The 24032-nt window shown below is 43.3% G+C and overlaps 1 protein-coding gene across 2 annotated transcripts in view; it reads right to left on the bottom strand.

The window, feature by feature from the left end:
• Nucleotides 1–24032, bottom strand: part of CUBN (cubilin) — a 274317-nt gene that overhangs the window by 121222 nt on the left and 129063 nt on the right. For both annotated transcript variants that reach the window (XM_036842057.1, XM_036842058.1), the window contains exons 33-35: nt 4891–5050; nt 2973–3086; nt 1141–1251 (exon numbers count right to left, since the gene is read on the bottom strand). In XM_036842057.1, coding sequence (XP_036697952.1) covers nt 1141–1251; nt 2973–3086; nt 4891–5050 — 385 coding nt within the window. The remainder of the gene's footprint in view (nt 1–1140; nt 1252–2972; nt 3087–4890; nt 5051–24032) is intronic.

The following is a 24032-nucleotide window of genomic DNA, read 5'->3' as shown; positions in this document are numbered from 1 at the left end:
ATAGGGGAGATGATTTATAAACGTGGTAAAGAATGTTAGGGGGAGGAAGAGTAATACAGATGACCTCCAAATGTAACTAATGCTAGTGCAGTAGGGACCTGCACAAATAAATGTGCTAATACTTAAAAGCAACATATAAGAGCAGAGAAGCACGTGGATGTTGGAACCAAAACACCTGGATTCAACTCCTGGCTCTGCCACTTACCAGCTGCGTGACCTGAGTCAAGTTACTTAAGTGCTCTGTGCCTCAGTGTCCCCACTTGAGAAAGGGGAACATTGATAACAGTGAAATCCTCTATCATAAGGGTATGAGGACTAATTGAGTTACTGTGTATAAAGTTCTTCAGATAGCACTCCGCACAAGGTGTTCTATAAGTGTCCATTAAATAATATAGCCTCAACCTCAGTCAAATGCTTACAGACGAAAATCTCAAGGAATACAATCAGAAGTCTGCAGAGAGCAGAGAGTATTCCTCAATTGCCTGTTATCATCTCAAGCACTGTTCTGGGCACCGGGAATAAAGCAGTGAGCAAAACAAAGTCCCTTCTCTGATGGAGCTTGTATTCTAGTGCAGGATGAGAACCTTGGATGACAAAGCTCAAATAGGAGTGACTCATGGAGAATGTTTAAATAACCTGAGATTATTTTGCTTGAGAACATTTCAGAAACTATTTAGCAGCAACCCCTAATTTTTACTGGGATGTTTTACAAACAGACCTCTAGATTACCTATCTACTATCTATCTATCTATCTATCTGTTATTTTGTTTCCACTGAGGACAAAACCAAAAGAAACATGCTCAATTTGAATACGAGAACTGTGGTCAAATGTTAATAAGAAATTTCTCAGAGAATGCTACCTAATGCTGGAATGGACTGCATTTCACTACTGTCTAAAGCAATCACAACTTTCAATTAAAAAAATATAAACTATGCATGTCCTTGAATATGAACAAGCTGAGTTTCTTGAACACCATATTACATCCTGCTTTCCTAGCCTCTCATTATCTTTACATGGCTTATGATGCTCTTCATAGTTATTGGAAACATTCTAACCTGGAACGACAGCATATACACATGTAAGCACAGACACTGTAAAAAGCCAAGGCCACAGATGTGAGCGAGTGAGCGCGGCAGTACCTCGGAGGGGCGCATCATCGTGACTGCCGTCCAAAATCTCTAAAAAGTCTCGAGTACACGTTGTGCTGCTTTCAAGTCCAAAGTGGCTAAAGGAGAGGGTGATATGATTGACTGAAAGGGAAAAAGAGAAGACTCTTTAATAACGTTCTGGCAAACAAAACATACGGGGAATGATATTTCACCTCTGATCCTTTCTCCTGCTGGTTCTCCAGCAGGGAAGCCATGAATCTGGCAGATGTGCACAGGGGGACGGACAGGGGAGGGGGGTGAAGAGGAAAAGTAACAACGGCTCTGCTAAAAGCTCTCCTTTGAAGAGTAATTGAATCCATGCTTTTGAAAATGTCTGTAGATTCTGAAACGCTGGTACTGGGAAGAGAACCCTTGGGTCGGTTTATTTCATGGACGATGGGGAATGGATCCACTGTTGCTGTGTTCCTCTCAGAAGTATTTTTCTTAAAAGAATAGTTTCCTTAAATTCTGATTCTTTACCTGTGCTTGTCAATAAGACACATTTTCCTCTCCGGCACACGTATCCTAGCATTCTCAGTGTTACTTTAAGGCCAGAACCGGGGAAACGGGAAGTTCATTCATTTATAAAGAGAGCTTTGAATTACTTGCAGAAAGGTACGTGCCTGGGTACATTTTCCTTTTGTTTTCTTCCAGGGTCCCAAATCTTCAGAATAGGATCTTTCCCTATTGCTGTCTTTATACCAGTGACCTCTTTCATCTAAATGCTTTACAACTGTTTAGAAATTATCCTTAGGTGCAAGACTGTGGGACGCGAGGCAGGGGACTTCTTTATTCAAGGCTCAGTTCCTGGCTACTTTCTTTGCCAAAGGATTACATCACTGACCCCCAAATGACATGCAGGGCAATAAAGATACCATTCTGTTAATGCTTAACATGCCTAGGAAAAATGTTAGAGAATATTTAAGCCAAACTCTTCTTTTTTTAGATGAGCTAATGGGGCCTCATCGGCATCAGTGACTTTCCTATTATCACACAGGTCATTAATTAGAGAGCGGAGTAAAGAACTTAATGCCTTTCCCACATTACGTCTGAAATCATCCATTTTTCCTGAAAACCTCAAGGAAGGGCAGGGCTCATTCGAAACGGGGTTCATAATGGCCCTGGGATCACCCTCTTCGCAGTCGTTTTGCTTGAGTCCTTAGGGGTCTCCTCACTTTCTCTGTAAAATGTGGACAGTAATCCTTACTACCAGATTGTTACCAGAGCAGAAAATAAGATTCTAGGATTCTAAACAGAACACAATGCAAGCACGTATTAAAGGTTTCTTAAGGCCTACGCTGGGATTTTTTTTAAATACGTGCATCACAGGAGAGACCAGGTTTTATAATTAACTTCCACCTTTATTGAAGACCAATATGTTCACGGCACTGCATCTCCAAACTACGAGTTATTAATTTTCCAGTCTATGGTTCTTATTGTTCATTTATTCACTTAGCAACTGCCTTGAGCATCTACTACACTCAAGGCACAGGTGTCAAAAACTATTTATTTATCCACTATTTTTGCTTACCCCCAATCTCACACGCCTGTCATTTCAACTAGGTTATAGGTTTTTGCTTTGTTTCGTTTCCTTTGCTAGGCCTTGAAATTTAAAAAATAATTAAATTAAGAATAAACAGTAAAAGTTACTTCCTACCAGATTAGGAAACCCTTGTTCTTGTGCACATCAGGAAATGGGACTTCCAAAAACAGGAGAGGAAGGCCATCAATTGTTACCACCGAGGAGATAAGAACATGAGTCATAGCTGGACTTTCCCACAGACACCAAGCGCCCTGGATTCTTTTTTATTTTTGTTACTTACACGGAGGCTGGGCTTGAATTATCCAGCTGCAGTTCTGATTGTTTGGATAGTTGGCAGGGAACAGGGGAGAGGATATCGTATCAACGGAGTCGGTGAGGATGTAGCCGCCACAGGCTGAGGGACACACAAGCGCACACATATGTCACACACTTTTGATTTCTGCTGACTCTCCAAAACAATTATTTGAAGAATGAAAGCATAAATGATGTTTCCTTATTTCTAAAAGGCATGTCAAGGAAGTTCTCTGCCAAGAAAGCTGCACATAAACCATGAGAAAGTGGCAACATACTCTACGTTTATAACAGTATTCTTCAGTTACGGGAAGTAGGGAGTGGCAAAGAACAACAGATTAAATGGCTATGAATTGCCTGAATCATTCAACAAAACGCTGGCACTGATTCACTTACTCTGCCCACTTGCAAATTACAGACATAGGGATAATCTCTTTACGACTGACTTCTTTTTTAGGAAACTAAATATTCAGTTGAAAGAGACTTCATAAGGGCGGCTGTGTGTCATCAGGGACGTGCAGAGCCCTATGGGAGCAGAAGACGGGGGGTGTACAAGGCATCTCATGGCGCAGACAGCACTGAAGGAGGATTCGGGGGTGAGGAAGAGTGGTCCAGGGCAGCCCGAGCAAAGACAGAGGAGGGCAGGGGCTGCACCACACACGCTTGGCTGAAGCATGGGGCACGTGAGGAGGGTCGAGCGATGCTGGAAAAAGACCAGGGCAGATTCTGTGCCCGTGGGGAACATCCAGAGAAGCTTGGGCTCCACGCCCTGGTCGGTGTGGAGACAGGACAGACAATGGAGCGCTGAAGGTCAGGATCAGAACTCGCTACTGCACGTTGACTTTGGAGGAATATGGGAGAAGGGCAGGTGAGACCAGGAGGCTGCTATAATAGCCCAGAGAAGACCCACTGGGAACTTCTTTGCTATGAAGCAAAACGTAAGGGATTAATTAAATGAAAAGAAAGAGTGTTGAGACGCTGTTCTTTCTTTGAAAGAACTTCGCAGTCTGTCTTGCTCCAAAGCCTTCAGTGCACCTTGGGGAGACCTCAATCCAGAAACTCTTCCTAGCCAGGGCTCTTTACTGCAGAATCCGGGCAAGCAAGTCCACTGAAACAGATGAAATGACTAAAACAGACCACACTTGTTTGAAATGACAAGGATCCTCCAAATAAAAATCAGAGGCGTGTTAAGGGGACAACGACCCGCCCAGCTCTGGGTTCCATCCCTGACAGTGGAACAAAGGGTTAATCTCTAAAAGTCCCAGATGAAAGGCAATGGGTGAAAAGGTCTACTAGGAAGTGGTGCTTTAAGGAAAAAAAATGGGGAATTTCCTGGCGGTCCAGTGGTTAGGATTCAGCGCTTTCACTGCCGTGGCCCGGGTTCGACGCAGGCCGTGTAATGCGGCCAAAACAAAAAGAAAAGAAAAAAGAAAATATCAATGGAAAACAATACTGATTCTTCAGGTGGAGAGCGACCACTACCTTGAGGGTTAGAACTTGACTTTATATTAGCAGAAAGTCTTGTAATTTATAGTAGCGTATCTCTTAGCATAAAACTTTGGATAAATACTAGATAATATATCTGTGAGTAAATGAATCTGGATAAACACTTCTTTAATAGTGTCTCTAATATTAAAGGCACTTTTAAGTGTTATTCTGAAAATTTGCTTGAGAGATACAGAGACCCCAAGGAAGTTCACATCACCTAAGTTAGACAAAGGAAAAGTTAAAAGTGTCAACAGTTGGAATCATTGCAAACTATGGTTCCTTTGTTCTACTTAAATTGTCGCATGTTAAGTAGAAAGCTGGGACCGTTTTCTGAGGACCGGTCTCATTTTACTGCAGCACCAAGAGGGGCACTTAAGAACAGATGGTTTGTGTTTCCGGGAGACCCACGCGGAACTTGCCTTGTCTGAAGTGAGCACGGAACCCCCGGCTCTGTCTGGAAGGGCCAGACTGAAATCGCAGGAAGAGGCTGTTTCCCGAAGAGGTGATGGGGTTCCTCAGCTGCTGTCTTCCACACACACCGGCAAGGCGAGGGGCTGCGGAGCTTAAACCATCAAATGCCTACAAAGAAAGACAACAGGGAACACAGTGGTTCAGAACTTCAGATCTGCCTCTACAAGGCGCCTGTTCCGTGGAGTACCTGCACATCGGTGGCCTAGGAGAAAACACATTTGCTGGAATCCAGTGCTTCATTTTATTGTCTTGTCACTCAGGTCCATTGCAGTGTCTGAGTCTTTGGTCATCTCTAGGAAAACTGTAGGGATTTCAGTAGGAGTTTCTGTGCCAGAGAAACTCGCCATTAGATCCCTGGATGTCTTTATAAATGCCATGCCTTTCCCTGCTTTCTTCCTCTCCTGACTCCAGGGCAGTTACCTCATGGGCCATGCTTACATGTGCTGATACAAGAATAAATATGGAGCAAATACATAAGAAATAATGAGGAGGAATCATTCATTTTCAGAAACCCAGCATTTGCTGGAACTTTACGCTCTTCATGGGGTCATGGTCAAGAGGAAGAGAAATGGTAGAATTCTTTCAAATGACATAGTGATGTGAGGCTGATTTAGAAAATTACCTCATTATTTTAAAAAATATATTGGGCTCTGGGCTGCCCAGTTCTGTGCTGGGACTTAGCTGACCTTCCATATGTGCCAGTGGAACAGAGTTTACATTACAGACCCCCAAAATTGCTGTACTGGTGTGTGAAATTGAAGCTTGCGCATTTCCTTGGGACTCTGTGTGTCCGATGTGAATCTTTGAATGCTCTTATGTGTAAACTGGGGGGAAATGAGTTATTTTTCTCTGGACGATAATAATAATGACAGCAACCATTCATTAAACGTATACTATGAGCCAGGAACTGGATTCAGCCTTTCACATATACTATCCAGTTTCCTCCTCCCCAGATTCCCTCCACTTTCAAGAAGAGGATAACAGATGCACAGAGAGCTCACTGATGTGACCAAGACACACAGTTCCTAAGAGGGAGCCGGACATGGTGAACCAGACAGCTAGGTTCTGGAGCCCAGAATTAAACCTTTCGTTTTGTCCAATGCAAGATTTCAATTAAGCAAGATAGATGCATCAGCTGGCCAACCACCAGGGTGGGAGTAAAAGTATGAGGTTAAAATATGACTGTTTCATGCAAAATAAATTGCCATTTACATTTCATAAGAAAGCCCTGGGAGAAAATAGAAAGTCAGGAACTTAATACAAGGAAGGTACACACAAATGACTTTAGAATACCTAGTGATGATTACAATCAGTGTTCTCTTTAGCACGTAAGTATGACTGGGAGGTTATTCTCAGTTTAATTTATATGAGCACGTGAGTCAAACATCAATAGGGTTTTTAACTCTCTAATGAGGGGGCGAGAACTTTTACAATAACGAACTTCATATAAATGCTCTGGAGCATCACTTCTTTTTTCTTTTTCTTTGTTTCCCTCAATGTCCTAATTTTAAAATCTATATATCCAATAAAACTTTAAAACTGATTTTCACTCAACATTTAAAGGTTGATTAAAAACTAAATTATATATTCTCAACCAATTCAAAATATAGTTTCCAATCTAGTGTGACTGCCTATTTTGAATACCTTGAATACCTTAAATAGGAGCCAAAACCACATACAAACCATCATTACACAACCTCTTGTACTACATTTACATTGCAAACTACTCTCAAATATTACCACCATTGGTTTAATCCAAGATTTACTTATCTCTGTACTTGGTTTTAAACTTTCCTAAGGTTATAGCTGTAACAACCTCGGATTTCAGTAATGTTATATTAATACTATCTTGCTTTAAAGAATACCCTCTTAGAACATCTGGGGTCCAGGGGTCTGGGGAATATGGCAATTGACCCTTGGTCAAGACTGCTTGTACAAGACTACTTGCTTCTCTCAAGGTGACTGGTTTGTTTGCTTAAAAGAGCATTTCTTAAACTTTAGTGGAACATGGGTTCTATGAGGTTTATAGACGTCCCCAACAAAAACAACAAACAACACCCAACGATACACACACATTCAGGATTTTTACAAGTCCATGAACTCACAAAGGCAAGACTCCTCTAGTTTCCTTTATTTCTCTCCAAATTCAGAGGGCTAGGGAGTAAGTAGATATTGTTCCTTCCCTTTCTAAGTTGTCTTTTTCTCTCTGAATGGTTGAAATCCTCTTAAGGCAAAATAAGGAAGGTAGAAAGTGAAGGCGAAAGTCATTCAGAAAGTCACGTGAATGAACCACTTCCCTGGAGGTTCTTTAAAAGAACACATCTTCTAGGAGGTCTACATGTTTCCAGCCCCTCCTACCCCCCGAGATCCTGGAATCACAGGACTTTGGCTGAAACTCATACACCTGGGGCATTACTTCACAAGGAACAGATCCAAGATAGAAGGTTTCCAATGTCCCTAAATCAAAATTATATACCAATGTCACCCTACATTTGGTTAGCATGTTGTAATTTTACAAGCACCAGTGCAAACATCCCTAAAACTAGGCCTCAACAGCATGTGGTTTTTTCGTTTTTTTAGTGAAGAAAGTGAGACTTCACAAGTGTGCTAGCTATTAAACTATTGTCTCAGCCAATGGGAGCTAGTGACCCAAGATCATGGAGCTAGTGACCCAAGATCACAGAGCTACTGAGTAGCAGAACCAGGAACTTAATTCTCCTCTCTCCAAATTCTATATTATATCATGTTACTCCTCTTTACAATGTGTATGATAGTCATTAAGTTATATGTTCCTAATTACCATTTTATGAAAGTGTAAGACCTCACGTTATCAAGGAGACAGCTGGGGTCTTTTTTTTTTTTAACAGTTTGGAATAGCAGTCCTTTTATTTGAGAGTGTTCTTAACATCTGTAATATCAAATCAATTTAAGCTTTAATTTATAAAATTATAAGGAATCCAACCTCCACTGAGTTATGAAGCTCCGAGCCCAACGTGATTCTATTTTGCCATAATCCCATATTGAAATGCTGATTTTACCAATAGGTACTTGAAAAGATGCTCAAGACAATTATCACCAGTAAAATGCAAATCAAAACCAGAATGAGAACTGATGAGGATGATTATAATTTTTGTGACTTTCTGTTTGAATAAAAAGAAAAAAAAATCCCCCCCCCCAAAAAAAACCAGAATGAGATATCATCCCACACCTGTCAGAATGAAGGTCATCATCAAAAAGACTAGAAATAAGAGTTGGTGATAATGTGGAGAAAAGGGAACCCTGGTGCACTGCTGGTGGGAATGTAAATTGGTGCAGCCACTATGGAAAACAGTATGGAGGTTCCTCAAAAAACTAACAATAGAGCTACCATATGATCCAGCAATTCTATTCCTAGGTATTTATCCAAGGAAATGAAAACACTAATTTGAAAAGACACATGCACCCCAATGTTCACTGCAGCACTATTTACAATAGCGAGGACATGGAAGCAACCTAAGTGTCCATCGACAGAAGAATGGACAAAGAAGATGTAATACATATATACAACGGAATATTACTCGGCCATAAAACAGAATGAAATCTTGCCATTTGTGACAACATGAACAGATCTAAAGGGTATTGTGCTAAGTAAAATAAGTCAGACAGAGAAAGACTACTACTATATGGTCTCACTTGTATGTGGAATCTAAAAAATAAAACAAATGAACAAATATAACAAAACAGAAACAGAGCTATGGATACAGAGAACAAACAGGTGGCTGTCAGAGGGGAGGGGGTGAGGGGAGGAGAGAAATAGGTGAGGGAGATTAAGAGGGACAGACTGCCAGTTACAAGATAAATGAGCCATGGGGGTGAAACATACAGTGTGAGGAACACAGTCAGTAATAATGTCGTATTTTTGCACGGTGAGGAAGGGGGTCAAAAGGTACAAACTTCCTGTTACAAGATGACTAAGAACCAGGGATGTGATGCACAACACAATAAACAGAATCAACACTGCTGTGTGTTGTGTAGGAAAGTTGTTAAGAGTCAATCCCAACAGCTCTCAGCACGAGGACACATACTTTTCCTATTTCTTCTCTTTTGTGTCTCTATGGGATGATGGGTGTTCACTAAACTTACTGGGGTCAGCACTTCACGATGCATGTAGGTCACATCATTATGCTGTACACCTCACCTTACACAGTGTTGCGTGTTAATTATATCTCAATCAACCTGGAAGAAAATAAACTTGATGTAAAATTTGCAAAAAAAAAAAAAAAAGAGTTATACGGAAAAAACTGCAGGGAAGAAAATAGGAGAAATCTTGTTGCTATTTTTTTAAATTCTAAAGTCATAAAAATTATCAGTATGCATTTCCTTTACTTCTATTTAGTTCCCAAGGCAGAGCTAGCAAATTATATTACTACTGGCTACACACATAACATATTCACATAGCTTATAGATATATAAGACTTATTTAAGTCTACTGCCAAGAGTTTCCTGGGCCTGGGAATTGATTTTCTGATCTGTTGCTGAGGTGGTAAAAAGAGAAATATACAAAACAAACAAACAAAAAAACTGCACATTGCAACTAACTGATTTCTAGATAATTCCAGTAAAATAAATTTTTGAAATTGAATCCACAAAAGAAAAAGTAGCCACCATCCTTGGGAGTTCCAACTACAGGAGCTCTAAAAACAGGCAGATGGAGTTAAGCAGTAATCTAATTTCTTCACTAAAGTTAATCAGTGTCTTTACAATGTATCCAGAGTCTGTCAAATTTCCAGATACCAGCACATACATTAAAAATACCTGGACTTACCTTTATCATACAAAATAGGAGACTCTTTAAAAGAACAGAACCAGACACATAACAGACAATAAACGTCTGATGTACAAATGAGTAAGTAAATATCAGATATAAGAGTCTATGACCTCTGAGAACAAAGGACTAAGGTTGAGGAAAACCCAGAGTTAAGAAAAAAGGCTGCTCCTTTTCTCGTGGATTGGGCAGTATGAACGCATAGCAGGCATGATAGCGGGGAAGAGGTTATTCACAGTGGGAAGGAGGTCAAGTGGAGCTGCTTTCCGGGCACAGAGAGCAGTGGAGGAGGCTCCAGTCAAGGTCAGGGGCCAGGCCACACACACGGCACCCAGGTGCCCTCTCACGGGCTGTGCCAGCCCTTCACCAGTACCACGAGAGAAGGAGGACGGCGGAAGGTGGGTGAAGGACACCGGACCGACCCCCAAGGCCCAGAGTATCCAGAACACATGACATTACGGTGCCACCGGGGACCCTCTGTACCCTGAGCTGCAGCCAGAGGGTCGAACTGAGCCAAACATTTATGAACTTTAATCCTTGATGCTTTATAATGTCAAGGAGATCTGAGTAAATATCAACCCCTTCTCAAAGCTGACACGTGTCAACTTCAGCTCAAAGTGATGGGGAGGAAAACCATTCAAGTGAGAGACCAGCACCCCTTCCTGATGATGCTTACAGAGGCCAATGGTCAGAGTCCAAGGACCGGCAATTTGAGAAAATAAAGGAGCCAAGCAAAGGGAACCTTTTGCCTTTCCACATACTTACTGATGATGGAAATATGTATTATTTAACAACATGCATTCTTTAAAAGCAGGTGGCAGAATTCCTTTTAAAGAGAGAATAACAGAAGGTGTTTGTTTAGCAAAACACCCTCGCAGGCTCGCAGAGAGTGACTGCCAGGGGAGAGATGCTACGTGATGTCACTGTGGACAAGTCTCTCTCCTCTCTGCCCTCCAGCTGCCTAATCTGTAAAACTGATTGACATGAGAATATAGTTCACACTGTTCATCAGCATTAAATAAGTTAAAAGACATAAAGGTACGTCGGGTCGTTTCTGGCACACAGTAGGTACTTAATAGATATTAACCTCTGCTATTAAAGTGGGACAAAGAGATTGCTAAATTGCTGTTTAAGAAATGGATAAAACATCGTAGGGAGGGAACGGGAAAGCTAGGGAGGCAAAGACAAAAAGAGGTCCAAAGATGGGGGTTCATCCAGCAAAACGGGAGCCTGAGTTGGAGACAGAATCCATGAAAACCGCCCAGCTGGGGCGGTGGGGTGGGCATAGTGTGGCAACTTCCGACCCGGCCCCCAGTGGTTCATGCCCTGTGCAGTCTCCTCCCTGGAGGGTGGCATGGACCTAACGACCTGCTTCCGATAAACAGGACAAGGTCAGAGTGAGGGGTGTCACTGCCATGGCTCGGTTGGGACAGATGGACCCTTGCACCTTGCTGGCAGCCTCTCTTGCTGGCGCTGTCCCCTGCGCCCTGTACTGCTCGCCCTGATGAAGCAGCTGCCGTGTCGTGAGAGGCTCTGCAGAGAGGCCGCGTGGCGAGGGGCTGAGGGAGGCCTCCGGCCACAGCCTGCAGAGAACCGAATCCTGCCAAGGGCCACGTGGTAAGTCACACCGGGGCTCCTGACCCGCAGAAACTAGAATTATTGTTGTTTTGCGCTATTACGTTTGGGGATACATTTTTAGGCAGCAACAAAGAACCAATCCAGGGGGTGTGAAATGAGGGACTGAGCAAGGAATGAACACTGGAGTTTTTAGGGCAAGGATGTCTAATATCACATTTTAGCTCACCTGCAATATTTAGGCAAAGTCTACCATATAAAAGAGCCTCATGTGTGTAGTATTTTGGAGAAATAAAGAAAAGAGGTCTAAATCCCAACTTTTTCTTAAAAAGGGGTAGAGAGAAAGGGAACGGCCATAAGAAGCAAGAGGTAGAGGCCTTGAAATGTAAACAGTGACAAGAACTGGACACCTGGGTGACCACTCCCCCCGCCTCACCTCTCCACACAAGAGTCCCTGGAAATATTATGGGATGATGGGTTTGCCAGGCCTCTGAGTCTCCTTTCCCTCACCTCAGCGACCCCCTGTGTCACCTTCCACTGAAGGGACCAAAAGTCATTCACGGAACTTAGTGACTTGGAAATTACTTGAGGTCCAAGGGGTGACTGGATGTAGCGACGGGGCAGCCGGAGGGCGGGCTGAGTTGTGTACACAAAGGGAAGAAATGGAGACAGAGTGGCACCTCCACTGCCCTTGGAACCGCTGGCCCTCCCAGAGGAGCTGCAGTGGTGACGGTGACGTGCCTGGCGTGAGATGCGCATTCAGCGAATGTGTTACCCTGATGGTGAATGCCATTGTTTTCTTTCCTTGTGTCTCCCTTAGTTCTTTGGAAAGTAAAGCTATCACAGCTTGTTCAAGAATTCATAAGATCCCTTAATGTAGCAGGTTGAGTTGGGGATGACAAAGTATCCGGTCTAGTTCAGGAAGAACAGTGATTTCTTTAAAAATCTCTGTGTTCCTCTCCAAACATTTTCCCTACAACACCAAACCCTGCTCCACAGCACAGCTTCCACAATATTCAAAAAGTGGAGGGCTTCCCTGGTGGCGCAGTGGTTGAGAGTCTGCCTGCCGATGCAGGGGACACGGGTTCGAGCCCTGGTCTGGGAAGATCCCACATGCCGCGGAGCAGCTGGGCCCGTGAGCCACAATTACTGAGCCTGCGCGTCTGGAGCCTGTGCTCCGCAACAAGAGAGGCCGCGATAGTGAGAGGCCCGCGCACCGCGATGAGGAGTGGCCCCCGCTCGCCGCAACTGGAGAAAGCCCTCGCACAGAAACGAAGACCCAACACAGCCATAAATAAAAAAATTTAAAAATTAAAAAAAAAAAAAAGTGGAGCTTAAGTGGCTGTCAACACTCATACTCGTCTCAAACCACACTGTTCATGGCCTCTCAGCACGCAGCCTTCACTGACAGGCTGCGTACGGGATTCGGCCCATCTGACATTTTCCATCTGACCAGCTAAGGCCCAGAGGAGAGCACGGTGATCTTAGGTTCAGAACACCTGGGAAGCACAGGTACCTCGTGGTCAGAACACCTGGAAGCACTCTGAGAGTCAGAACACCTAGACTCCAGTCCTGGATCCACCTGGGATACTTGTTTGTTCTTGTACTTCAGAAGCTTCTGGTTATGAGTTTCATCATCTTAAAAATGGGGGTCGGGCTTCCCTGGTGGCGCAGTGGTTGAGAGTCTGCCTGCCAATGCAGGGGACACGGGTTCGAGCCCTGGTCTGGGAAGATCCCACATGCCGCGGAGCAACTGGGCCCGTGAGCCACAACTGCTGAGCCTGCGCATCTGGAGCCTGTGCTCCACAACAAGAGAGGCCACGATGGTGAGAGGCCCACGCACCGCGATGAAGAGTGGCCCCCACTTGCCACAACTAGAGAAAGCCCTAGCACAGAAACGAAGACCCAACACAGCCATAAATAAATTAATTAATTAATTTTAAAAAAATGGGGGTAGATAATATGAAGGTAAGTTTCTCCTGTTTCATGATAGGAATGCTCACGCATACATTTTTTAGTGGAATCTGGCAACACAGGAAATGTAAACGCTAGCTCTTTCACTTCCGGGCGTCTACCCAAGACAAACTCTTGCATGATTGCATTCAGAAATATGGACAAGAATGTTCCTTGCTAAGGATTGCCATAGTACAATATCAGAAGCAACTTAAATGTGCACTGACAGTACATGGGTACGTGACTCATTGTATGTTGATAAAGTCGATAAAGTGGAATCTTGTGTGGTGACAAAAGGAATGCATTAGATCTGAATGCACCACAGTGCAGAAAAACGTTCAAAACAGATTGCTGGATGAAAAGAGTGGATGGAAGAATATGTGTTAGGTTGTATTATGTTCATCAAATAAATAAATGATACAAAATAATTTATTTACTTGATGAACATAATACATTTACTTCATGTACATAATACAACATAACACATATTTGTAAAACATGCAAAATAATATTACATACTGTATACAGATGCACACATACAATGAAAAAGTACCAAAATAGCCATGGGAATTGTAAACACAATTTCTCATAAATTGGTTTCCTTTGGGCCAGGGGCTGGGAATGGAACAGTGTGGGGTACACATGGGGCCTCACTTTCTCTTCAGGAATGCATTTCTTTTGGGAAAAAAAAAAAAAGAACTTGAAGCAAATGTGGCCAAATATTGAGATTTAGCAAGTAGGATGCTTTTGTTCATGCTATACTTCACATACTTTTCTGTATACTTAAAATATTTCATAATAGAGTTTTCAATTAAAAAGAGAGACTCTAAATAAAGGAAATAATGGGAAATGTAGACTAAGATTTACATATAAATATGCTCTTCAGAGCATTATTATAATAAGAAAAGAATAGGAGAAATCTAAGTGATCAATGATAAGCTAGTGGTTAACTCAGTTCTACGGTGTCCATGTAACTGATTATAGGGCCAAAGAAACTATTCTTAAGAAGAAGCATATTAAATAAGCTAAGTGAAAAAAGGCAGGATACAAAACTATATGCAGTTTTATCTTAACTCTCTTTGTGTGTGTGTGTATAAGTGTGCATGTATGTGTTTCTGTAGGAAATGAGCCAAAATGTTAATAGTTTGTCTCTGTATTGCAATATTATGGATGCCATTAATTTCTTATTTTTTTCTTTTCTGTATTTTAGAAACTTAGTATGAGGAGCATATAAAAATTTAAAATAACATGTATATTTAAAGTGCTTAAGTGTTTAGCCAGACGGACATGTGAATGACCCCATACAGAGACAGGAAAATATGCTACTCGTATAACTGTACTGCAGTATCTAAGCCAAGTGGATATTAATGCCATTTAATCTAGCCTTTTGCTGCCTGACAGGAATGTATCAAGGATATGGCTTCTGTTTTAAGATTTCCAAAACATGTGTTAGTTGGCTAATATGTACAACTGTAGACCAGCCCTCTCTCCAAGCTCTAGGCTCAGCTATCTGACTGCATTCCAGACACCACTGCTGGTATGTTCCATCAACCTTGGAAGTCAATGTCTCAAACTGAAATCATCGCCCCCTCCCCCTAATTCCTCCTGCACCTTCACTTCTTGCCTCAGTAAATGCCAGAAGTACGGACCCGATTGCCGAGCCTTTTTAGGTCCCTCCCTTATCCCCCAGTGGAATGGATCCTTATGGTCTGTTAACTCTTCCTCCGACGTGTCTCTTGGACCCCTTGCCTCCACCTGCCCGCCAGTGTCTTGCTGTGGGACTTCATGCTGTCTTGCCTAGGTCACTGAAGGAGCCTAAAATTTCCCCTGCCTGAATTTGTGTCCCCTGTTAATTCAGCCTCCAAACAACTCCCACTGAGCAAGGAGCTTTCTAAAATGTAAAATCCAATACAAAAGGAAGGCGGAGTGCCCCGATACATTTTAAAACTGTACTGAATAAAGACGAGCAATCACGGCTGCCTTGCTTAGCGCCAAGAAGAGTGGCTGGTAGGGGTGCGGCGAGCGGCCCCTCCCCCAGGATCACAGCCCTGGTGATGGAGTGACTCGTGATCCCCTCGCTGAAACACGCATCACTCACAGGCCAAAGCACATGATGAAGCGGGAAAACGAACATTACCTTCCTCAGCAATGTTTGTATTTTCATTTCTAGAAACTGGAATATATTCCCTCAGATCGCTGGAGAGCAGGAGGTGGGAAAATATTCCTACTGCATCTCCTGTCTTCTTGTTTTACTAAGTTTCATCTTGCTCAGGGAGAAAATAAACCAACTATATGTGTGGGTTAAAATTAGTATAAACTGGAGTAAGAAGAAACCATTTCAATTCAAAAGCAAAACACACAGCATGTTTTACATTCCCCAATGTATGCCAAGGCTTCACCTTAACTTCAGAGCTAAGCTTTCCATGCAAACAAATTATAAACGTATATGAATTTGCTATTATTTTCATTTTCTGCACTATCGCTTTTTTCCTTCTTGACTCATTTGTCAATCTTCTAGAAGGTATCAAAATAAGCCACTTATGAAGTGAAAAAAATTTACTGAGATGATATATCGAAGAGTGTGTGAAAGGTTTTATAATATATTGTTTAAGATTTAAAAAAATACTTTAAGGTAAAATGAGCCTGTTCACAAACTAACCATGACAGTTAGCAATGAACCAAGGGCTATGGATCCAGGTCTGTGTGTCTAGGGTTCACAGTTTTCAAAAAGATAAGTTTAGACCTTTAACATAGTAGAGTAGTAATAGAAGCAGTAATAGTAGTAATACAAGCAGTAATAGTAGTAATAGAAAACTCAGGAGCAGCAGCTAACACTCATCTGTACCAGGCACTGTGACTAATGCTTTAAGCATATTTTTAAAATTCCATCTTTCTTTTTTTTTAAACATCTTTATTGGACTATAATTGCTTTACAATGTTGTGTTAGTTTCTGCTGTATAACAAAGTGAATCAGCTATACATATACATATATCCCCATTTCCCCTCCCTTGCGTCTCCCTCCCACCCTCCCTATCCCACCCCTCTAGGTGGTCACAAAGCACCGAGCTGATCTCCCTGTGCTATGCGTCTGCTTCCCACTAGCTATCTATTTTACATTTGGTAGTGTATATATGTCAGTGCTACTCTCTCACTTCGTCCCAGCTTACCCTTCCCCCTCCCCGTGTCCTCAAGTCCATTCTCTACGTCTGTGCCTTTATTCCTGTCCTGCCCCTAGGTTCATTAGAACCACTTTTGTTTTTAGATTCCATATATATGTGTTAGCATACAGTATTTGTTTTTCTCTTTCTGACTTACTTTACTCTGTATGACACACTCTAGGTCCATCCACCTCACTACAAATAACTCAATTTCGTTTCCTTTTATGGCTGAGTAATATTCCATTGTATATATGTGCCACATCTTCTTTACCCATTCATCTGCTGATAGACACTTAGGTTGCTTCCATGTCCTGGCTATTGTAAATAAAGCTGCAATGAACATTGTGGTACAAATGTCTTTTTGAATTATGGTTTTCTCAGGGTATATGCCCAGTAGTGGGATTGCTGGGTCATATGGTAGTCCTACTTTCAGTTTTTTAAGGACCCTCCATACTGTTCTACATAGTGGCTGTATCAATTTACATTCCCACCCACAGTGCAAGAGGGTTCCCTTTTCTCCACACCCTCTCCAGCATTTATTCTTTGTAGATTTTTTGATGATGGCCATTCTGACCAGTGTGAGGTGATACCTCATTGTAGTTTTGATTTGCATTTCTCTAATGATTAGTGATGTTGAGCATCTTTTCATTGTGTTTGTTGGCAATCTGTATATCTTCTTTGGAGAAATGTCTATTTAGGTCTTCTGCCCATTTTTGGACTGGGTTGTTTGTTTTTTTGATATTGAGCTGCATGAGCCGCTTGTATATTTTGGAGATTAATCCTTTGTCAGTTGTTTCGTTTGCAAATATTTTCTCCCATTCTGAGGGTTGTCTTTTCATCTCGTTTAGGGTTTCCTTTGCTGTGCAAAAGTTTTTAAGTTTCATTAGGTCCCATTTGTTTATTTTTGGTTTTATTTCCATTTCTCTAGGAGGCGGGTCAAAAAGGATCTTGCTGTGATTTATGTCAAAGAGTGTTCTGCTTATGTTTTCCTCTAAGAGTTTGATAGTGACTGGCCTTACATTTAGGTCTTTAAAAAAATTCCATCTTTCTTACAATTCCATTTTGCAGCTGGTAAAATTGAGGCTCAGAAGACATAAGTAACTTGTTCACAGTCACACACTGGGTAGTGTGGAGCCAGTATATGAACCCCATCTGTCTGACCTCTGATCAATTATCATTAAACCAACCAAAAAGATAAAATCAAGTTTTCTTCACTGACAATAGAATATTGAGAGATCATGATTCCAGGAAGCTAGTGACATGTCCGTCGTCTCCTAGAAAGAAAATCCGGGGAAACAGAGTGGAAGCCACCTCTCTCTTCTCTAGACTTGCAAGCAAGCATCCTCAGTGGCCTTTCAGAAAGTCTTATTTGGGGCCCGGCTGGGTTTTGGAGTGGCTGGCACCTGTCATGCGTTCCACCCCACTGTACATGCACGGGATTCCCAGCGTGCTAACGGAGCCGGCTGGAACAAAGTGGGCACAGTGCCCAGGACCAATCACTAAACCTAACACCCAAATCCCCGATTCCTAACGCGGCTCTAGTCTTGGATCCAGATAGACGTCCACTCCTTGTCCTTTCCTGGTCTAACCACAGTCTCGTTAGACCAGCATGGCGTCTTTGCTCACCTCACCCCTGGCCTAATTGGCTTTCAACCTGGTCTTTCCCCTTTACTTCATTTTTAATTCATTCTCGCAACATGTGTCTACTGCTTGGATTGCCTTGAAGTTTATCGGGGTCAAGACATGTGGTGGATAAGATCAAAGGGCAGAGAAGACATCATTCACATCAGGCTGCAAAGTCCGTCTGGAGCATGAGAGCCCGTGAAATGTATTCACGTGTGGCAAACGGGAGGAGGGCAACATAGCCGCTAATGGAGCCCCATGTTGGAACGGTAATTGCCGGCGGAGGAAATACTAAGTGACAGGGAGCTGACTCCACCAGGAAATTATCCAAGCGGTTAAAGTCATAAATTTAGGTAAGGACGGAAAGGGAAATATTGCCCATTACAGCAGCTTTCCTTGCGGGTGGAGAGCGGAGGGCGGAGGCGGCATCGGTTTCCTCCGTGAGAGATGTTTTCCAGCTACGGGCCTCTGAAATGAAATCCCCAATTCACCGCACACATCCCGTGCCAGGACTCTTGTCACTCCTGTTTCTTTGTTTTACAGGGTGGCACTCCAGCTCCAAATTTTACAGGAGACAAGAAACTCTCATAATTTGCAGTTGTTGCAAGCAGGGACTCAAAGATTGCTGGAAACGTTGGTATGAAAAGAAATCCAAGAAGCTCATTTTATTTTCACGAATAAACATACATTTAAGGAGCTTCTGAGCTGAAACACAAACAAAGCTTGTGTCCGCAGATTGAGGACCGTGGCTCCAATTCAATGATTCTTTGCTCTGGGGATGTAAAGTATCAGTGCGGCTTTTGGTAACTAACTTGGCACCGGCAGGCAAAACGGCTAAGGGGTTACCAAAAGCAAGCCACAAAATAAAACATTTAAAAGAGATTACTGGAGATCTTCCTCAAGTATCAAATGGAAGGCAAACTTTCTGTGGTGAGAAGTAAAGGAAAAAGGGAAGATATGAGAGGGAGAGAGAAAGAGAGGGAAAGAGACTGCTTTCTGTCATGGATCTATTTGTAAAACAATACACATTCAAAGAAGAACTGTTGAAGAATTGTTTCTTTGAAGTACTGACTCCTATTATTCCTGTATCTATTTGTTCGGGTTTGGAAATATCAATGTTTTAAAAGGAAACACATCGTAGGTAGTGTCTTAAAAAAATAAAACGAAATACGGATACTGTGTTTTACGTTTGCCCTGTCCCACCCTGTGTCTTATTGTCAGATCGTGTGAACAACAGGCACTGCAGCTTTGGCGTGGGGGGGATCTGGTTTTCTTCGGTTCAGATCCAGCACTTTGCTTTCCTTCTCCTAGAGCAGCACGAAGAGCTTCAGAAAGAAAACCGTGACTCATGATGTGCCCGTGTTTTTGTACCAGGTCCCGTAGCCCTAGTGGGTAGTTTCTCCAGATGAGAGGCCGGACCAGGACCGCGGTCTGCTTGCTTTTATCTGTTTCTCACTGATCCTCACCAGGCAGACATTCCATTGTGTTGAGCAAAGAGGATGTTGAAATCAGAGGCCGGGGGTCTCCGGGGGCCAGTCATGCCGCTGATCTGACTTCTCTCTTCCCCTCTCACACTGGCCTACAGCCCGCATTTCTAGGACATCAATAAGAGCTCGCAGAGCTACGTGAATTTAAGGCTCAGGAGAGAGCCTGTAATTAAGCAATTAGGCTGTCAGTGGGAGGTCACTTGAATACTCGGCCTTCGTGAAAGGAAACCTAACGGAGCCGTTTTCGTGCTGACCATACAAGTCCTGTGCAGCCCCTGGGTCCCGCTGCTGCCTTAGCAAGAAGCACTCACAGTGTGTCCTTCAGGAGAGCCAGAGGTTAATGACGCCAGCCACTCGCAGGGACTGAGCAAAAAGTGCACACATATTACCAAATTAGTTGAAACCTGAGTGTAAACTGAGCTTTCTGATGAGCTCCAGATGATGCCATCACCACTTCAATAGCAGCCCAAAAAATCTAGTTTCTCTCTTTTTTTATTACAGCAGCATGAAATTCTAGAAAACATGCTTCTGCGATGTTATCTAAGTTCTCATGTGGCTCGAAATACTGAGATCGAATATCAATAATCATGCCAGGGAGTGAACTCTGCTCAACACGCTCGCAATTTTCCACTGAAGGCTGGGATGGGTTTCTCTGGCATATGCACACATACCTTCCTAACACTATTCCCTGCATCCTGTCTTACTCCTTACAAATAATTCTGAGAGATGGCTGGGTCTCTAATGGGACTCTGCCACTAACTGCGGTTTATCAAGCACATCACTCTGGCCTCTGGGCCTCTGAGTTCTTACCAGTAAACTAAGAGACTTGGACTGACTAGGTGACCTCCGAGGTTCCTTCCACCCTGTTAATTGTCTGATACTCATTTAGCTAGGGCCCTGTTAGCTAAGCCAGAGGAGTGTGCGTGAGGTCCAGAACTGGGTCGAGATGCTTGCCTCACACCTGTCCATCTCATATTCTCAAAACTCTTCAGGGATGGAGGACTTGGGCCTTTCTTTAAACCCAAAGCCAGAGGATTGGATTCTACCTGGCAGGAACAGAACTGCATGTTTCTTACAATACAAGCTACATCAACTGAAAAAAAAAAAAAAAATCCCAGTCATTGTAGGAGCAGAGACCACAAAAATTCATGTATTCCTGTGTTTGGCCATGCATCTGTTAGTCATTCACGCATCAAACAGACTGATCCTTTGGCATACAAAGACTGCTGCTGTGGGTTCCGTGAAAGGGGACAGAGGCTGTGTATTACTGCTCCGTGGTTAAATTTTCATCTGTTTCTTCTGCTTGCTGAAAATTGTGCATCTAGTTCCACGCAGCCAAGAGTGATGGCTTAGGGCTCCCTTGGGCTTACGCTGTCTCCACTTGGGACCTCTGGGGACGAGACCTCCTACAAGAAGAGCTCTCTTCTGTACAGCAAGTGGAGTGTGGAGATGACCCCTTAGCCACTGCCCATGGACTTGTGCCCCAGGGGACGAACAGAAGCCCAGTGCTATGGAGTTGGACTGTGGCCTCCGGAATGAGCCCGCTACTGACATCACCTTCACTACTGACAGACCCTTCGTGTCTGCTCCTCCAACTCCCCCCCTTATTCTCCTCTTCCGACCCACAGACACAACTCAGAACTGGATCCTCTCCCCTAGGTCCCCTCTTTCTGCTTGGGCTCCCGAGGCACTTGATCTTATAAGTGAGCAAACTAGCGTCCCCAGGCCGTGCAGAGAGGTGAGTGGCGGTGCTGAGCCTGGAAACGACCTCCTGGCAGCGTCTGGAACACAGTGGGCACCAAAGACCGAATGGACGGATGGAACCCAGACCACCTGGCTTCACAGGGTACCCACTGCGCAGTTCATGTTCGAGATCCTAACACTTTTCCCAATATTGATAAATGAAGTGTGGGTTCATCCGAAAAAGAGTTCAGAATGGTTCCAGAGTAACCCTGGTTTTATTCCCCCCCTCCACTATTTTTTCAGTTGGCCTTTACCCTGTGACAGTCCCCTGCATGTAGACTGTCATTTTTATATTTTACCAAAATACTTACTCTTACTTTAGGCTTCCTTGCATTTTAGTGCTGGTCCTGCTGTTAATTTGTACCTGGTCTTGATCCTGACCTCTCTGCACCACGACTTTCTTATTTTTCGTATAAACAGATGACAGTAAATTATCTCTAACCTCTCCTCTTCCGATCTTAACATTCTATGTGTCCCTGTGTTTACAACAATAAACACGATGACTTTTAGAAAGAATATTTCCACTTCTGACAATCCAAACTGATATAGGAGGTTTAAAACCCTGAAGGCTGGTCCTATCCAAGCATAATTTACCTCGGTATTGAATAATACACTTGCGCTCTATTAAAAACCCCATGAACACAAACATTATCTGGCAGCAGCATTGGCAGTTGAATATTTTTCTCTTTGCTAATGACTCTGTCTAAGTAGCAGGACCAAGAAATTAACTTGAATGTCTGCCAAATGAATGACTGGCTTTGTATGAACTTAAACTGCAGAGGTATTATGTAAGATACTGGATTTTCGGGGGCATTTCGCATCCAGTGTCCATCTAGCTATAAAGATAGATGGCTGGTGCCTCAGTGCCTACCTTCATGAACCCCTGGACAGTGAACTCTAAATTGGAGCCAAGCTCCCAGCCTCGCCAGTGCATTGCCTGCCTGTTTCTAAACCTCTGCAGACCTCCATCCCCATAATTGGGTCCACTCGGCAACCGTACACAGCAGATCTCTACCCCAACTTCTCCGAACGGTCCTTTTTCACATTTCTTTATCTCTTAGTAAAGGTGAGTTACAAATTGTACAAACAAAAATGACTTAGCTTGTATATGATTTATGCAACTTTCAATAGAAATACATTTGCAAATCAGAAAAGAAATCTTATGGTTGGCCATGGGTTCAAATTTCTCATTCTGAAAATATGAAATTTATAAAACCAATCTGGCCCTTCCTCAGGTCTCTGCCCTGATAACATGACTTCATCATTTACTCCATTGATCTCTTACACTCAGCCGCTCTTTTGTCACCAGCACCCTGCCCTCCTGGCATGCTTAAGCTTCTTCACCACTAAGACAAATAATAATAACAACTTTCCTTTGATCCTGACTTACCACAGGTGATGGCCCTTTATCCCTGTATACCATTCACTTTCCTAATTCTGGGGAAAAGCTGAGAAGCTCTTGTATCTCCTAACCCATCGTGATCTGGAGTCTTCCAGTACTACCCACACCAGTCCTGCTTCTTACAAGGTCATCAAAGACTGAACCTGGTGGCTTCATTTCAGCCTCATCTGCTGGATTTGACACCTCTGCCCACCCACTCTTAAAACTGACTTCACTGTTGGTTTCTATGCTGCCATTCTCTTCTGCTTCTCCACCCATCTCCTTGAGTACCCTTCAGTCTCCTTGTCCTTTGTTTCTCCATCTTCCCCCTAAATGGTGATTTAGGGCCAAGAGTTTACTTGGCCCTTTTCTCTTTACAAAATACTCGTATACAGGATTCCACCTACTTCTGTGGTTTTAACAACCATCCAAGTATACAGAAATTATCCTCAAGTGGATATGTCCAGCTCAGACCCCATCCTGAGCACTGAACCCATTTGCTGAACTCTATAAGGGACGCAGTGTAGACCTTCAAACTCAAGCTTCCAAATCAAACTGAGTAGTCTATCCCTTTAGTACTCTCCTAGCCAATGGCATTATTATTTACCCGTTCTTCCAGCAAATCGTCTTAACCCCTGCATCTCTATCACCCCTCCCCCCGACCCTCCACCGTGTAATTAGCCTCTAGGTTTTGGTGGCTACACCAACATGAGCTTGCCGGTACATCCTTTCTCTCCACTCCCAAGGCCACTCCCCAAGGTTTTTCCATAGCTCTCCAGTCAGCCTTTATACCATCCTTCTCTTTCTCTGCCGACCCTAGCCTCACACGGCTGCCTGTTATTATTATAAAACACAGTTTTGAGTACATTACAGAAAACGTTCATCAACTTCCCGCACTGGCTATAGGATAATTTCAAATTCTTCACAGAGCACAAAAGAGTTTGTCCAGTTCGGGTGTTCTCTATAGACCCTGGGTCTCCACACGCTCCCCAGCACAGAGCTACAGCCCAAATGTCTGTGCACGCTCGCGCTTCTGTGCACAATCTACCCTGTTCTCTCCCCGGAGTTTCCTCCCCTGGCTTCTGTGCCACATGTCTACTAGTGAAATTCTGCCGCGTAAATGTCATCTTCGGTGTGAAACCTTCTCTGGCTTCCAGGCCCAAATGAATCACTCCTGTCTCCTCGTGATCATTATTACAGTTTACTGAGTCCTGGGTCCACGAAGTGCTTGGTGCTGTGCTAGCAGAAAGGTTCATAGACAGGGTCTTCTTTTACCGAAGACCTGGAGGCCCAGGATCCTAAGCTGGTTGTTCCTCCGAGTATTCCACAGCACCGCCTCCACCACTGCCCCTGGCACATGCCTCTC

The sequence above is a fragment of the Balaenoptera musculus genome, chromosome 2 (genome assembly GCF_009873245.2).
Source record: "Balaenoptera musculus isolate JJ_BM4_2016_0621 chromosome 2, mBalMus1.pri.v3, whole genome shotgun sequence".
NCBI lineage: Eukaryota > Metazoa > Chordata > Mammalia > Artiodactyla > Balaenopteridae > Balaenoptera > Balaenoptera musculus.
This window is presented reverse-complemented; position numbering and strand designations above follow the sequence as displayed.